General features: G+C 35.8%; 1 protein-coding gene across 17 annotated transcripts in view; it reads left to right on the top strand.

The window, feature by feature from the left end:
- Positions 1–17,767, top strand: part of PPP1R9A (protein phosphatase 1 regulatory subunit 9A) — a 344,292-nt gene that overhangs the window by 269,176 nt on the left and 57,349 nt on the right. For all 17 annotated transcript variants that reach the window (XM_032252907.1, XM_032252911.1, XM_032252915.1 and 14 more), the window contains one exon: positions 7,584–7,739. In XM_032252907.1, coding sequence (XP_032108798.1) covers positions 7,584–7,739 — 156 coding nt within the window. The remainder of the gene's footprint in view (positions 1–7,583; positions 7,740–17,767) is intronic.

The following is a 17,767-nucleotide window of genomic DNA, read 5'->3' as shown; positions in this document are numbered from 1 at the left end:
CAAGAGGGAATCAGGCAACACCTTCACCACTGTGTTTAGAAGTCTGCTTAGCCAGATCACCCTGTTCACAAGGAACACTTCCTACTTTCTCATTAGAGAAGGTGATAATGTTGCTACGCTTTGTGTCACTACATAACAAGCACGCCCCCTTCCAGTTTCCATTAACAATCTGTGCAGTGCAATTTAGGCTTGCTCTAGTACACTCTTCAGAATGCTTCTAGCCTTCACCCACTGCCTGTTTCCAAAGCCACTTCCCTGTTGTTTTCTGTATTTGTTTTGGCAGCATCCCTCTTCTATTGCTGCATTACAAATTACCACCAAAACTTAGCAACATACAACAAGAAACATTTGTACATTACAGTGTCTGTGGGTCAATTTAGCTGGATGCCTCTGACTCAGAATTTCCCCCAAGGCTGTAAGTAAGGTGTTAGCCAGAGCTGTGGTCATCCAAATGCTCCACTGGGAGAGGATCTGCATCCATGCTCACTCACAGCTGTTGGCAGGACTGAGAAGACCCACTTCCAGGCTCCCTCATGTGTCTTGGCAGGCTTCAGGTCCTCACTGGCTGTTGGCCAGAAACATCAGCTCCTTGGGATGTGAGCCTCTCCCTGCTCATAATATGGCAACTTGCTTCCCAATAGTGACGGCTGAGAAAGAGAAAGAGCGAGAGGACAAAAGAGACACAAGTCACAGTCTTTTTTGTCAACTAATCTGAGAAGTGGCATTCCATTACTTTCGTTGTATTCTGGTTGTTAGAAGTCAGTCGTTCCAGCTCATACTCAGTGAGAAGGGATTATATAAGGGCATGAACACTCAGAAAAGCAAGGTCACTGGGGTTGTTTTAGAATCTGCCTCCTATAGTAAGAAATAGCATCCCAGCTTCTGGAGTATACTTTCTAAAAGGAAGGGAATAAAAACTGAAGATGGCTTTAAAATATTTGTAAAATCAAATGCTAATTTATGAACTGTCTACCACAATTGCTACAAAACGTTAAGAAGGAAAAGATGGATTTGAGTTGTTGGAAAAGATATTATTGGCAAATAAAGTTTTTTTGGTCAAAATTTTAGGAAGAATAAATTTTCAGCAATATTACCAATGACCTGACGAGCTGAGAGCCTGAAGGCAAAGAACGTAGAGGCCATATGAGTAATCTAGAGAAGGATTTTAGATGTTTCTTGGTGACTAGATAGTGAGAATGGAGTAAAAAAATCAGGAAACATTTTGATAACAAAAGATTGACAAGAAGATTTCAAATGAGTCGATAAGTGAGAGAAAAAATAAATATATATGATGGGCCAGGCATCATGTTGGATATTTTGCATATTTTATTTTTTTGACTCTTCTTAATATTCTATGAGATTAGTATCTTTAATACGATTTTATAGAAGAAGAGACCATAAAAGATACAATCTAAATGACTTGCCCATTGTCATGCAACTGTGACATTTGTTTTTCTTCTGTTTTCTGGACTTTGTCCAACCCCAAATGCTTTTTTTGTTGCATTACTTTATGGTGGTGTCCTGGAGAAACAAGATATGATGAAAACAATCATAATCATAAAGTCATGCAGTCATTTAGCATATTCTAGGCACTGTGGTTAACTCTTTAATATCACTACAATGAATTCTCATAACAACCTTTTTAAATGAAGAAGGTGCTGTTATTCCCATTTTACAGATGAGCAAAACAACATTCAAAGAGACTAAGTGTACTAACACTATAAAACTAGGACACGCAGAAGTCACTGACAAAAAATGGAAAGAGATGCCTTGGCAGTCAGAGGGATGCTTTTGCCAAAATCCCTCTGGATGGTTGGTGCAGATTTAGGAATTTTAAACATTAAAATGTGAGTTTGAGGTCTTTCTCCTCCAGAGAAAAAACAGTTCTCTTCTATTCTCTCACAGAAGTGCATCTGAAAATATATAGAACCAAATTCAAATCCAGTAAACAAATTCCAACAAAAAACTGCATAATTAAGGCTATTTTTGTGATTAGCACCATTTAGTTTCCCTGAATTTACCAGAGCAAACATTGCTATAGCAAAAATTACTGCTAATGGTTGAACCTAACAACAAGAGAAAATCCCCGAAAGGGTCATTTAGGCCCCAGCTGCAGCTGTGCTTCACTATATTTCATCCTGTAAAGCTGAGATTAACAGGAAAATCAGGCTTTTCTGTGCTATGCAGATGTGGCTACAACTACCTGAATTTATTCAGCAAACATTTGTTCAGTGCCTACTATATGCCATGCAATGTATTAGCCACACTGGGTTTGCAGGGACGAATTGTACCTGGCATTCTCTAGGAATGTTCAGATGAAAGAAGTTGATGAGAGAAGGCAGATATAGAAACATCAAAGCATTATGAGTGATATCAACCACACAGTGGGAGCATAAAGGAGTGAAGTAGGAAAGTCTTAAGGGCAGCAGCTTCACAGGATGTTCTCATGTACATTGATATTCATCTTGAATCCCTGAGTGGGGTGAGGGAGGCAGTGAGGAGGGCAGAGGCATGGAAGTTTTCTTGGGCTTGGGTAGAAGCTGATGCCTACTCCAAAACTAGGAATATAAGTGGAGGAACAGGTTTATGGAAAAGTTTTGCTTCAGAAATGACCAATTTGCTTATAAAAGATTCATGTGTTGAGCTCTTCTAGGAACTTAGATTTATGAGACCAAAGTTTAGCAAACACAGTTACAAGATACAGTTTGGAAAAGCTTCAGTCTGTTGCTATTGCGATATTGATACCAGCAGCAGCAAGAATAGCCGTCCTTTTGAGCACCTATCATGTGTCAGACCTTGTGTTAAATGCAAGGCACCATCTAACTTAATCTCATGACAACTTTCTTACCCTAAAGTAAGGAACTGTTTTGTTCTTACTTTATAGATGAAGAGATTAAAGCTCGGATATGGAAGCTAATGCCCAATGTCTCAGGGCCAGGACTTGAACACAGGTCTACGTGACTTCAAAACCAAAATTCTTTCGTTGATCCCCACTTAACCAACTTGCCAGTATAACAGATACTGTCTTTTCCTTTTGCAAAATCTAGACAACAAAATCTAGATAACAAAATATAGTTATCAATAGCTCTCATGAATGTCCCAGGCTCTAGTATGTCTACATACTTCTCCCACTAGTCAAAAGTTATATGTTTACCAAGAGACAGGACCTGTTGGATGTACTTGTTATTATAATTATATTACTTTATGAAATATTAAGTGATGTAATATGTGTGTAAAGGAAGTTGTTGTATCCATGAAAGCTAAATACAATGCTTTGGGAAGACTTCATAAAGACTGGCAACTCAAGAAAATTAGGTGAGAAGGAAATATAAAAGATGGAGAAAACCATAAAAATCTAGAGGAATTTTGCATTCATTTTGCCTTGCAAGGATCTTTTTCATCTGTTTTAAAGATACTACAACAATTTCATAGACTATATGTTATGGTTGTAGTTTATACAAGAAAGAGTGCATGAAATGTCAGTCAGCAGACCCATATGCCAAGAGATAGGCTTGGCCCTGCAATTAAAAGATGAGCAAATAAATGAATACTTCTGTGATTTGTTAACATAAAATGGTATGCGTATGTGTGTGTGTTCATTTGTTTTGTCAATGATTCTTCTCTGTGTTGCAATTAACCCACCAATACTGCTCCCCATCCTTTCAAAGGGGAATTCTATATACTTGCCATGGGTAAGTATGTTATGAGAGAGGAGAAGAGGACAAGAACTTTGGAGCCCACTATACAGAGGTGCAAGTCTTCAAAGTGAACTCAGTGATAATGTTCAAAGCTGTAGAAGGTGAATTTCAATACAACAGGATTATGCACCAAGATTTGGGGTTAAGATAACATAAAAAATTTATTCCAAATTTTTTTTTCCCGCAGAACTTTAGTTTCTGTAGACTGGAAACATTACAGCATAGAAGAAGGAGCATAGGCTTTGGAATATGTTGGATGTAGCTTCAACAACTTAACTAATTGACCTTAGGTATGGTCTCTTGAGTCTCAGTTTCCTCAAATTAAGATAATATGGCAACACTTCTATCACATAGTTGTTGGGGAATGTATAATGCTGGGCACACAGTAAGTTGCAAAAGGATTGCTCTTCATTTTTTGCCCCATTGTGTGGGACTATTAAAAAGTATTATATATTAATCAAAAAGGTAGGTAAGGACATGGAAAGGAAAATTACTATCTCTGTCAGTTTTTTACCCAAAAAACTGTTACTGCCACATTTGAAGTAGATTTGTGTGTTAGGAAAAATAATTTCAAGAGTCTGCTTACTTGAAAGATTTTTTAATTTGAGCAGAAATAGAAAAAGCTAGATAACAGTGGAAATACTTTGTTGTAATTTTGGGTTTTGTTGGCTTTGTTTTTTTTAGTACAACATTGTTCATCTTCCTTTGTGAATGGCAGATTTAAAATTTGAGATTTACAACATTCTAAGGACACATTCCATGTGACTTATTTTATTTGCAGTGTAACCACAAAAATAATTCCCATTTTCAATAAAGATAAAATATCAGAAGAACCTATTTTTCTTACTCCACTAAATGTAACTTTTTTATTTCCAGGTATTTATCAGATTCTGTAGTAAATGCATCCTTTATTCTAAAGCCTATTTAAGGTTGGAATGGCAAGTGATCAGCAAGAGAGAATTATAATGTTTTAAACATGCCATCCCTAGCCTATAGTAAGTAATAAGTAGAATCAAGACAGCAAAAGACATATTTGTCCTCAAGATGCTTATAAGGCTAATTGGAGAAAGAAAACATTAGGAAATAGAAAGATGAAATGAGTGATAAGAATTTTAATAGTACTGCAAGTAATTTGGGTATTGGGAAGGAGAGGAGACTGGCAGAGTCAACAAAAGAATCAAGAAGAACACTTAATAACATATTTATGAAGATAATTTTCATAATTAAAGTGTATATGGATGACAAAGTGCTACTATATTTAGAGGTAAGAATTGCATATGTTGTGTATACCCTAATCCTGTGATTCACGGTAAGGTTGTCGTTATGATATGCTACTGCCTTCTTAACAAGTAGCCAGTTTATTTTCTTTATATTATTGAAAACCTCCTTAGAAGGTTCTATATATTAACCAGGTTAATGCATTGGCATTCTTGGATTTATTCTTTTAAAAATATTTGCTGAGATCCTGTTTTATGTCTGGTCCCATCCTAGGCACATATTTATATTCTCTCACATACAGTGAACAAGTATTTATTTTCAAGTTAGCAAAAGGAAATCAAATTGTTCATTTCAACTCTTGTTTAAAATGTGCCTGATTGTTACGGCTTAGTCATACTTTAAATTTAGCATAGGAGTTTCTTGAGTCATTCAATGCTGTATATGGTGAATTCTATATACCTGGTTTAAGCCTTCATAATAAAGGCTTGGGTTTTGCTGCCAGTTATAATGATAGGGTTAAAAACAAGTACACAGTTTTATACCTCTACATGAAAATTTTTCTGAAAGGTATCTTGAGATTATTTACTTGCCGGTCTTGCTGCATTCCTGTTAACTTTACTAGAATTTACAAAGTATTTGTTGGCTCTAGAAATATGTATGAACAGGAGATGAATTAATTCACAGAATACCAAAAAAAAATTACCAAATCTGGAATTAGAGTTTTTTTCAAAAGATTTGTAGGATCTCATTGTACTAATAAATAAGTACAAGTTATCTGGGACCAACCAGCTCCCATTCTTCAGCTACCTTCACCTGCCAGTGCCAAAGACACTTGAAGTAGTATTTATAGTTTAGACATTTTCAGACTGACTTCTACAGAGTTCTAGAGTTCCAGGTACTCAGGGGATAAAAGGATCATACTGGAGTCTGCCAACCTCTTTTCCTTTCAGTCAAATCAGTTCTGATAGTACTTGGGGAAAATAAAGGTTCCAACTAACCTGTAACCAGTTTGGAAAATTATTGTTCTGCATGAAATATCTGAGCTTACTTCCATACACAGATGCCACCAATGTCAAGTTCTTCATGACAGTAGCCTCTGTGTGGGGAGGCAGAGTGTGAAGGATGCTATGGCAGTGTGTCCATCATAGTCAATGACCTTCAAATTCCTTACTAGAAACTGTGTCTACTTTCAGGCTTTGCAATTTAGAGAAATGTGGAAAACTTGGAGAGAAATCAGAGCACAACCACAAAGACAATTACAGCGAATTACCTTTGAGGAAACTAGAATTATTTTATTTGAAAAACAGAAATCTGAAGTCAACTTAACAATATTCTTCCAGACATTGAGAATTATTAGATTGGGATTAAGGACCAGATTTCCTTCATGTGCAAGCGTGGGTTGGGAGGAAAGGGGATTCCTGCTTTAGTAGGAAGAATATAATACAGAACCAAAAGAAAAAAACAGCAATCAGATGCTGAGCCTATTTAATCAAAGGAATAGATCATTCTGTACACTTTTCATGACAGTTTTTAAAAGGCAATATGAATTTCTATCTCTGTTTTATGTGTTAGATAACATGTCACCTGAAGGAACAGGGATAAGTTCAATGAACTTTGTCTTTTTAACTCTGTGAGTCAGTGATTTATCTTTAAATTATCTCATAAGGTATAGATTTCAAACAATTATTTTGAATTATATTCTCATAGCTTGATGCTGCCAGGAGAGGATCTACCTTCTAATAAAGTTAAGGAAGTTAGTGACAAAGAGGAACGTTTATCCCAGGGGTCATGAACTCAGATATGTACAGGGGCCAGTGGGCATTACAAAGGAGTGAAGCTAACAACATAGAACAATATGGCATTAGAGAAGTTGTGGGGTATAAGAAAGCTTATAACTCTTCTAAGAGGGGCAGCCACTGCTAACTGGCCAATTGTTATCATCTTCCAATGTGCCTATATTAACAGATATTTGGCTTTCTCAAAGCTGGAAGTCTAAAACTTTATGTGAAACATTTTTCTTACATTGACAAAATACTCAGATTTATAAAAGTGCTGGGCAGGCAAAACAATACACTTGGTGCAGGCTATAGGTTAGAAACCTTTTGGTTTATTCTTTAGCTCACTAGTTCACCACCACAATAATTAACAAACAAAACAGAACTATTTGAACTTTAAAGCTTAGGAGAGTTAATCAGCTAAACCTTTGCAAGGCTTAATTAAGGTCACTCCAATTCTGTGATTTTTTTAAACTCCCCTTCCCTTTTCCTTGCTCCCAGTATTGGGTGGCTCATTCACAAAGAGAATTTTTACAAATTTCTTATTTGCCTTAGCAACATAATTTTATTCGGTAAAATAATCAAGTGCTCAGATTGAAAAAAAAAAAGCAATTCTTGTTTCTATGCTGAAGATGCCACTGACACTAGTAGATGCCATATACTAGTGTGCCACTGAAACACACTTGTATATGGCGTAGGTTTGTTACTTTGGATCTTTGAACTAACATTTGTTTATAACATTGGCTGCATGAGGCATGCTTGACTGAAAAGCCTACGTAACACTTTCACCATTTGGGGACATGTCTTATTTGTCTTTTGTTAAATATTTTCAAATAACTCACCTCCACCTGCAGTAAGGACAGCTGGATTTCTGAAACCCCCTTCCTTTCAGACAGGAGAATATGCCACAGATGAAGAAGAAGATGAGGTAGGACCTGTTCTGCCTGGCAGCGACATGGCCATTGAAGTCTTTGAGCTACCTGAGAATGAGGACATGTTTTCTCCGTCAGACCTGGACACAAGCAAGCTCAGTCACAAGTTTAAAGAGGTATGCCACTAAGCTGCAAAATATTTATCTATGCCTGTCCATTTTATTAAGCATATTTTTCTGTTTCAACAATATATTAAGAATAACCAGTTTGCAAATGAAAGCTTTTAAATAACAGGTATCTTGAGTCTCATTGAATTTCAAGTAGAATTTAAGTAAATCTCATTCCACAATCATTGATTTAAATGCTTATTTGTCATAGTGACATATATGTAGCCCATAATTTCAAACAGTAACTTAAATGTGCAGTTTTATGATGTTTGAATGTTTAAGTTATATGTTTTCAGTTTTACAGAATTTTTGGTACCTGGTGATAAGATTTTCTCTTAAGGCAGTGGAAAAAAAGTCTCTTTCCTCAAAACACTCTTTTTGTCTTTTTGTTCATGAGATAGATTTCTAATAAGCATCAGATGGCATACCCAAAGGGTTTACTTGAAGAGAGTTTAATACGCAGACTTTGAGCACTAACGGGGGCAGTGAAGTGCACAGGGACTGGCAACAGCAGGAGGCTATTACCATTTTTGGCTTAAAGTGTAAAAAGAGGGGAAGATATTCCCATTTTGGAGGAAGGCCATTCAACATCCGCAGCTTTATAAGAAACAGCCACTGCTAAAAGCTGCATCCTTGGGGCAAGAGTAAGAATATACCCTGGCTCTGCTTTCCTTTTCCTGTTGATGCTTCCAAGCCCAGGCAAGGGAATGTGGTGATGCAATCTCAGTCTGAAGAGGTCAGACTCCTGAGGCAGTGTGCTCTTAGAGAAGGGCCAGGAATAGAATCTGGGGGGAGAAAATGTGGATAACTCTTCTTCCAAAGTAACTTCTCAGAAACCTGACACATGTGAAACAGAAGCAGTGATTAATAGGTCCCCAAGCAGTTTATCCTTCATTGTTTTGGGAGAGTATCCTCCATCATAAAAGAGAAATATGTCATTATTTACAATTTGTTCATTTCTTATAAAGACTTTCTAAATTAACTAATATCTTCAAACCAAAGAGCAATACAGAAAAAGAAAAGTTCTGCAGAAAGTGGCTGAGTGGGAGGAAGAAGTGTAATCTACTTACCTGTTTCTCTGTAGCCCTTATTTGGTTAAAGAATATAAGTTATCAAGAAAAGTAAGTAGATGACTTGTTCTCTAAGAAATCTTCCTTCAGTATTTTAACTTATAACCCAACTTTAACAAATATTGGAGGCAATGAGATCAAAGTACTATTCCCTGGCAAAAGCCTCTAATACACCTCTTTCATTTGCTAGGTGAGTATGACTCCTAGTCTTTGGTAGATAATTAAGCTGGAAGAAGTGTCCACATTCTTTCATGTAGGGTGAAGAGCCTATCGGGCAGAAATAATATATGGAAAGTTATATCTTCCATTTTCAAAATTGAGCCAAGGACTCAAAGCTCCATATATATTGTTTTAAGCATGCACCATTGTGTAGACAATTAAGTGATCTAGGTCAGGGATTGGAAAATTATGATACATTGTCCAAATCTGGCATCCTTTTTATAAATAAAGTTTTATTTGAACACAAGCATGCTCATCTCGATATTGCTTGTGGCTGATTACATATTACAACAGGAAAGTTGAGTAGTTGCAACAGAGACTGTATGCCCTGCAAATCCTAAATTATTTGCTTTCTGACCCTTTACTGAAAAATGTTGTTGACCCTGGTGTAGACTGCTGCATGAACTGGACTCATTCTATGGAACATGGCTAATTTATTTTTAGCTTAAGTAACCAGATCTGTAACTTTCTTTTAGTTTTGGTTTCTAAGAATTAGAATTTTGTCCTCACCTCAATAATAGGCATTATCATATTATTCCACTTACAATTTTTTATCCTCTTTTGTTTTACATTTAACATTAATATATTCATTTCTTCAGAATATTGCCCCTATGGATCACCTGTGTGGCACTCTTTTGTGACATTTATATCTTGTACAGTGTCACTATCATAGTCTTAAATTTCTTTATGTGATTAATATACATGTCCAAATATTGTATAGCACCAGGCACTTTTCACAGAATTACACACAACTTGGGGTGAGTGTGAAGAGTCATATTGTATTGGAGTCTTTACAAAGTTTCCTGTTACAGGAGTGTCTTAATTATTTTAAGCAAAAGTATGTGTTTTACTACTTGGGGAAAGCACATTACACTGACATTATCTCAATCAGTCCTACTTTGGGCCTGTTTTGTATCTTACTGTTAGACTCTAAGCTCGCATGTTTTTGCTTACTCTTGTGTCCTCAGTCTTTGCATAGTTCTTGGCATATAGTTAGTGGTTAAATATTTAGGGAATTACTGGTGTCAAGCATATACTGGAATTTGTTGTATGATATAAGACAGGTACCTAATTTAAAACTTTAAATTAGGTACCTGTCTTATATCATACAACAAATGCCAAATAGTTGACAGGTTGGCTATTCCTTCTATTACATGCTAATTTGCCCATTTCCCTTTGGTGGGAGGGCCAACATTATTATCTAAAGAATGTGTGCCTTTACTTCTGAACTGCTTATGGGCTTCATAGTCTACTCCATCTTCTCATTTTTCTTCAGTGAAATACTATTACAATATACATCAGTATTGATGGACTGTTACATCCCCCCAACTCTTCTCTTCAAAATGCCTTTACTTTTCAACTTATTCAAGAAAACATTCGAATCACTTTATAAACACCCTTGAAAAATACTCTGCATTTTTTGTGGTAATTATGTTAAACTAGTAAATTTGCAGAGAACTGGCATTTTAAAAATCACATTGAAGGCAGGCATGGTGGCTCACACCTGTAATCACAGCACCTTGGGGGGCTGAGATCGGTGTATCACGAGGTCAGAAGTTTAAGACCAGCCTGGCCGAGATGGTGAAACCCCATCTCTAGTAAAAATACAAAAAATTAACAGGGCCTGGTGGTACATGCCTGTAATCCCAGCTACTCGGGAGGCTGAGGCAGGAGAATTGCTTAAACCTGGAAGGCAGAGGTTGCAGTGAACTGAGATCATGCCACTGCACTCCAGTCTAGGTGACAGAGCAAGACTCCATCTCAAAAAATAATAATAATAATAATAATAATGTTGAATCTTTTAATCCAAGATTATGGAATTTATTTAATTCAAGCCTTTTTTCTCATCCTCTCTAAAATTTTATAGTACCCTCTATTTATTATATAAGTCACATACATTTGTAAGTTGCCTAAGTATCCAGCTATAAGTAACAGAAAATATTACTGGAGTGGGTTAAAGAAAAGCTGCCACAAGGGCCAGGCATGGTGGCTCACACCTATATTCCCATTTCTTTGGGAGACTGAGATTGGAGAATGGCTTGAGCTCAGGAGTTCAAAGTTACGGTGAGCAATGAAGGTTGCCACTGCACTCCAGCCTGGGTGACAGAGCCAGATATAACCCTCTCTCAAATAAATAAATAAAAACTGGAAGAATTAAGATGGCAGATAGGAGGCAGGACTAGCTTGCAGCTCATGCTTGAATGGACAGAGCAGCGTGTAGAGACTCACATGGTGAGCTTTTGCTCCAGGAACTGCCCCTGAAAAATACCAGGAAAGCAAAGAGATCTTTTGAAGGAACTAGATCACAACTGCAGCCTCCCCGAGATGCCAAAAAACTATGAGTCTCCTTGCTTTCTCAATGGGGAGGCTTGTGGTCTAGGACGAATTCTCAGCCCTGGTCACAAGCTACCTGAAAATAGACTTGGTGCTGTTGTGGAGGGCACAGTGGGAGTGAGACTGGCCTTTAGGACCCTGGGCTGTGTGGGAGCAGGGTGAGGCTTATGACTGCCGACCTTCCCTCACTTCCCTGGTGGCCTATGTAACTCAGCAGAGGTAGCCATAATCCCCCTGGGAATATAATGCCACTGGACTGGGAACCACAACCCCATCCTCCACCCAAGGAGAGGCTGAGCTCAGACACCCCTGTCCCTGCCCTGACCTATGGTCTTGCTCTACCCACCCTGGTAGCTGAAGACAAAGGTTATATCTTGGGAGCTCTATGACCCTGCTGACTGCCTGAGAAAATACAAAGAGAGACTTTCTGTATGTAATGATAAAAGGACTAGTATAACAGGAAACTATTACAATTTTAAATATATATGCAGCTAACACTGGAGCTCCCAAACTTATTACTATTAGGCCTAAGAAATGAGATAGATGGCAACACAATAATAGTGGGTGATTTTAATACTCCACTGTCAGCACTAGACAGGTAGGTCATCAAGACAGAAAGGTAACACATAAACAATAGGCTTAAACTATACCCTACAACAAATGGACTTCTACAAACATTCTACCCAACAACTATAAATATACATTCTATTCATCAGTGCATGTATCAGTCTCCAAGATAGACATCATGATAGGCCACAAAAGAAGTCTCAGTACATTTAAGAAAATTGAAATTATCTCAAGCTCTCTAAGATCACCATGGAATAAAATTGGAAATCAGTTCTGAAAGGAACCCTCGAAACAATGCAAATACATGGAAATTAAATAACCTTGCTCCAAATGATTTTTGGGTCAACAATGAAATCAAGAGGGAAATTAAAAAATCATTTGAACAATATGGTAATAGTGATGCAACCTATAAAAACCTCTGGGATACAGCAAAAGTGATGCTAAAAGGAAAGTTTATAGCATTAAATGCCTATATCAAAAAGTTTGAAAGGCCACAAACTGACAATCTAAGGTCACATCTCACAGAACTGAAGATGCAAGAACAATCCAAATCCAAACCCAGCAGAAGAAAAGAAATAATGAAGATTAGAGCAAAACTAAATGAAATTGAAACAAACAAAATACAAAACATAAATGAAACAAAAAACTGGTTCCTTGAAAAGAGAAATAAAATTGATAGATCTCTAGCGAGACTAACCAAGGAAAGAAGAGAGAACATCCAAATAAACTCAATTAGAAAGGAAACAGAAGATACTACAACTGATACCACAGAAATATCAAAGATCATTCCAGGCTACTGTGAACACGTTTGCATTCATAAACTAGAAAATAAAGAGGAGATGTTTGAATTCCTGGCAATATACAACTATCCTAGATTAATCCAGGAAGATATAGAATCTCTGAACAGACCAATAGCAAGCAGTGAGATTGAACTGTACTAAAAATATTGCCAAAAATGGGGAAAGGATTCCCTATTCAATAAATAGTGTAGGGAAAACTGACTAGCAATATGCAGAAAACTGAAGCTGGACCCCTTCCTTATACTTTATACAAAAATTAACTCAAGATAGATTAAAGATTTAAATGTAAGACCTAAAACCATAGAAACCCTAGAAGAAAACCTAGGCAATACCATAATTCAGGACATAGGCATGGGCAAAAACTCCATGACTAAAACACCAAAGTAAATGGCAAAAAAAGCCAAACTTGACAAATGGAATCTACATAAACTAAAGAGCTTCTTCACAGCAAAAGAAACTATCATCAGAGTTAACAGGCAGCCTACAGAATGGGAGAACACTTTTGCAATCTATCCATCTGACAAAGGGCTAATATCCAAATTCTACAAGGAACTTAAATAAATTTACAAGAAAAAAAAAAACATCAAAAAGTGGGTGAAGGATATGAACAGACACCTTTCAAAAGAGGACATTTATGTGGCCAACAAACATATTGAAAAAAAAAAAAGCTCATCACTGGTCATTAGAGAAATGCAAATCAAACCACAATGAGATACCATCTCACACCAGTTAGAATGGTGATCATTAAAAAGTCAGGAAGCAACAGATGCTGGAAAAGATGTGAAGAAATATGAATGCTTTTCCACTGTTGGTTTGAGTGTAAATTAGTTCAACTATTGTAGAAGACAGTGTGGCGATTCCTCAAGGATCTAGAATCAGAAGGACTATTTGACCCAGCAATCCCATTACTGGATATATACTCAAAGGATTATAAATCATTCTACTATAAAGACATATGCACACATATGTTTATTACAGCACTGTTCACAATAGCAAAGACTTGGAACCAATCCAAATGCCCATCAATGATAGACTGTATAAAGATAATGTGGCATATATACACCATGGAATACTATGCAGCTATAAAAAAGAATGAGTTAACGTCCTTTGCAGGGACATGGATGAAGCTGGAAACCATCATTCTCAGCAAACTAACACAGGAACAGAAAACCAAACACCACGTTCTCACTCATAAGCGGGAGTTGAACAATGAGAACACATGGAGACAGAGAGGGGAACATTACACAATGGGGCCTGTCAGCAGCTAAGGGGGCAAGAGGAGGGATAGCATTAGGAGAAATACCTAATGTAGATGATGGATTGATAGGTGCAGCAAACGACCATGGCATATGTATACCTATGTAACAAAACTGCATGTTCTGCACATGTATCCCAGAACTTAAAGTATAGTAAAAAAAAAAAAAAAGAGAAAAAAAGAATGTAAAAAAGATTGCCAATAAAAATAGTCCAGGACTATACACATTTACAGCTGAATTCTGTCAGACATTCAAAGAAGAATTAGTACCAATCCTATTGACACTATTCAAAAGGACAGAGAAAGAGGGAATACTTCCTAAATCATTCTACGAAGCTGGTATCACCTTAACACCCAAACTGCAAAAGGATATAACAAAAGAAGAAAACTACAGACCAACATGCCTGATGAATATAGATGCAAAAATCCTCAACAAAACACTAGTGAACTGAATCCAACAGATCAAAAAGATAACCTACTATGATCAAGTGGGTTTCATACTAGGGATGCAGGAATGATTTAACATATGCAAGTCAATAAATGTGAATACACCACATAACAGGATTAAAATTTAAAATCCCATGATTATCTCAGTAGATGCAGAAAAAGCATTTGACAGAATCCGGCATCTCTTTATGATTAAAACCATCAGCAAAATCAGCATAGAAGAGACATACCGTAAGATAATAAATGCCATCTCTCACAAACCCACAGCCAACATTGTACTGAATGGGGAAGAGTTGAAAGCATTCCCTGCAAAAACTGGAACAAAACAAGGATGCCCACTTTGACTTCTTCTGTTTAACATAGCACTGGAAGTCCTAGCTAGGACAATCAGAAAAAAGAAAGAAAGAGCATCCAAATCAGTAAAGAGGAAGTCAAACTGTCACTGTTTGCTGTTGATATGCTCGTATACCTAAAAAACCCTCAAGACTCATCCAAAAAGTTTCTAGAACTGGTAAATGAATTGAGCAAAATTTTAGTATACAAAATTAATGTACACAAATCAGTAGCTCTGCTATACACCCACAGTGACCAAACTGAGAATCAAATCAAGAACACAACCTTCACAGTAGCTGCAAAGAAAAATAAAATACTTAGGAATATACCTAACCAAGGAAGTAAAAGCAGTTAAAATTATGAACCTGTCTCATACTATGCCTTTGGCCACATCTAATTTCAACATGCATGCTTCTCATTGTCATCACTTCATAAATAGTCTATATTTTTCAATTTTACTTTCATTTTCTCTCTGACTTGAATAATTCAGGAAACTTTTTAATTTGTAACTTTTAAATTTATTTAATGTTTTATTACATTGAGGCCAGATAATAGTGTCTTTTCAAGTTTTTCTTTTTTTGCATGTGATGCTTTTATTGTAGATTGATATGGGTATTTTTGGTAAAAGTGACTTGATGTGTTTTAGACCTTCTGGATCCATATTCATTTTTCCTTAATCTAGGAAGTTGAGAATTATATATACTGGAATTATATCTCATTGTATTTTGTGTCTTATAGCTTTGGTTATCTATGTTGATGCCATATTGAAAGTACATAAAATATGACAAAGATTTATCGACCTTTCAGTATATTTTGATGTTAATATTCTTACTGATAACTTTTGTTTGCAGTTGCTGGATAAACACCAATGTATAAGTGTGTACCTATTTTTAACATAAACCTAATTATAGCCCATTGTTTTATTGTAGCTTTAAAAAAATGTAATCACCAGTGCTCCCAGTTACTTAGAGGGCTGAGGTCAGAGAACCATCTTAGCCTGGGAGGTCGAGGCTGCAGTTGATTGTGACTGTGCCATTGCACTCCAATCTTGGCAACAGAGTGATACCCAGTCTCAAAGTAAACAAATAAACATATAATCTTGGAGTTTGTATTTTTTACTAAGAAAATTTAACCAAGTTAAGTTTATTGCTATAATTATGCAAGGTATAGATGTTCTTACCTTCTTTTATTGTATGTTTCTTTTATGTTTATTGGCTTTTACTAAGGTTTGTCTTTAAGTTTTTTAAAGTATTTAAAAATTTAACAAAATAATATAAACATTAAAATTAAAAGATTAAAATTAAATTTAAATTTAAAATTAATTTAAAATTAAAAATCAAAATATTAAAAATTAAGAATAAAATAATTTGAATTTAAATAATATCATTTGAATGTTCCATATGGAAGATTTTGATACAATCTTGGGTTCTAAGAGAGATTATTAAAATATAATTGTTACATTTTTTAAAAATTTTGGTTAGCTTTCGAATGATACAACCAATATACTCTCAGGTTAATCAGTATCCACTATTATTGCTTTTTAAATTCTGAATTTTTCCTCATTCTCAGAGTGCATCTTTAAGTAATTTATTAAGTATTTGTGGAGGATATAGGTTTCCATGAGCTTCCCATACTGAGAATGACATTCTAATTCATTTACAAACTTTTTTACTGAAAAAATGATAGGGCATGATTTATTGATTTAAGTGTGTTTTAAAGGAAAAGTCTAACATAAAGCTGGCATTTGGATGCTTGTATTGTTTTCACTTTGTACTTTAAATTTTTTTAGCACACTTTCTTAAAGTAGGTCTTCTTTCATTGATTATTTTTATTTTTAATTTACCTTCTTTTCTCTGTTTTTGTTTTGTTTTCATTTTAGTGCATTAATGTTTCCTTCAGTTTTTCTTTTCTGTTTTTTTTTTTTTTTTCAAGAAACACTGTCATCAGTATCTATTACCTTTTTTATGGTTTTCTTTTCTTTATCTGAGATTGTTTCTTAAATTTGTCTTGTTATATCAGTGATTTTATTTTTTGTGACATTAATTATGCTTTTTTGTTAATTTTTTATTTAGGTAAAACATACATGTATAGTTTACTGTCTTTACCATTTTAAGTGTACAGTTCAGTTGTAATTAGATATGCTTTTAATTTCAAATTCATTTATACTTTTTAGCACTTCTAACATGACTTAATTCTCTTATTAAATGTTTAGTTTTCTTGCTCTCCATTCTTTCTCATCCTTCTTTACTTTCTCTTCACCTTGGAATTTCAAAAAGTGGTCTTAATTTACTTATGGGATACATCATTTTCACAAGTTTACTTATTTGTGTGTTCAAGTTGATATTTTCTTTACCTTGATTTGCAGTATTTGTTAATAGACGTAAGGTGGTCTGTTTTTTCTTTACTTATCTTGAAATGAGATGAAAACCTTTTAGTAATTGGTTAGTCAGTAATTATTCACTTTTTGATTATGAATTTCATTTCTAGACTTAGATCAGGAGGGATATGTAGGTGCCTTGTTTCCAGCCCAGTTGCTATTTTCTAGCAGTCTCACATCTAGGGCAATTCTCTGTGCTAAGGTGAGATATTCCCAAATATTGCCACATAGTTCTCTAAGCTAAAGAGATTTAAAAAAAAAAAAAGAAGAAAAAAGGTGATTTCCAGTATTCACTGCTATTAAGGCACTTACTGAGGCCATCCCTGTCTGTATAAGGTCTGTAGCTGAAAGTATGCAGTGTGCCATGCAATGAGATGCATCAGCCACCTTCCTGTATTTCCCCCTAACAGTTGCTTTCTGAACAAATATGGAATACTGAGGAAGTTAGAGAGCCTGGCTTGAGGCCCCATTCCTGGGCAAGACTTAATAGCGGTTGTCCAGTTCTTTCTTTGGACAGAATGGATCTCACGCCGTCAGTGAGGGTGGTACAAAGTGTCTCCCTGTTGTCAGAGGGAATCTTGGATAGATTTTTCTTAATTCAACTTCGTGACTCTTTTATATTCTATGAACCATTG

This window comes from Sapajus apella, unplaced genomic scaffold (assembly GCF_009761245.1).
Source record: "Sapajus apella isolate SASKATOON/1434 unplaced genomic scaffold, GSC_monkey_1.0 scaffold81, whole genome shotgun sequence".
Taxonomy (NCBI): Eukaryota; Metazoa; Chordata; class Mammalia; order Primates; family Cebidae; genus Sapajus; species Sapajus apella.
The sequence above is the reverse complement of the archived record's forward strand: the minus strand, read 5'-3'. Positions and strand labels throughout refer to the sequence as shown.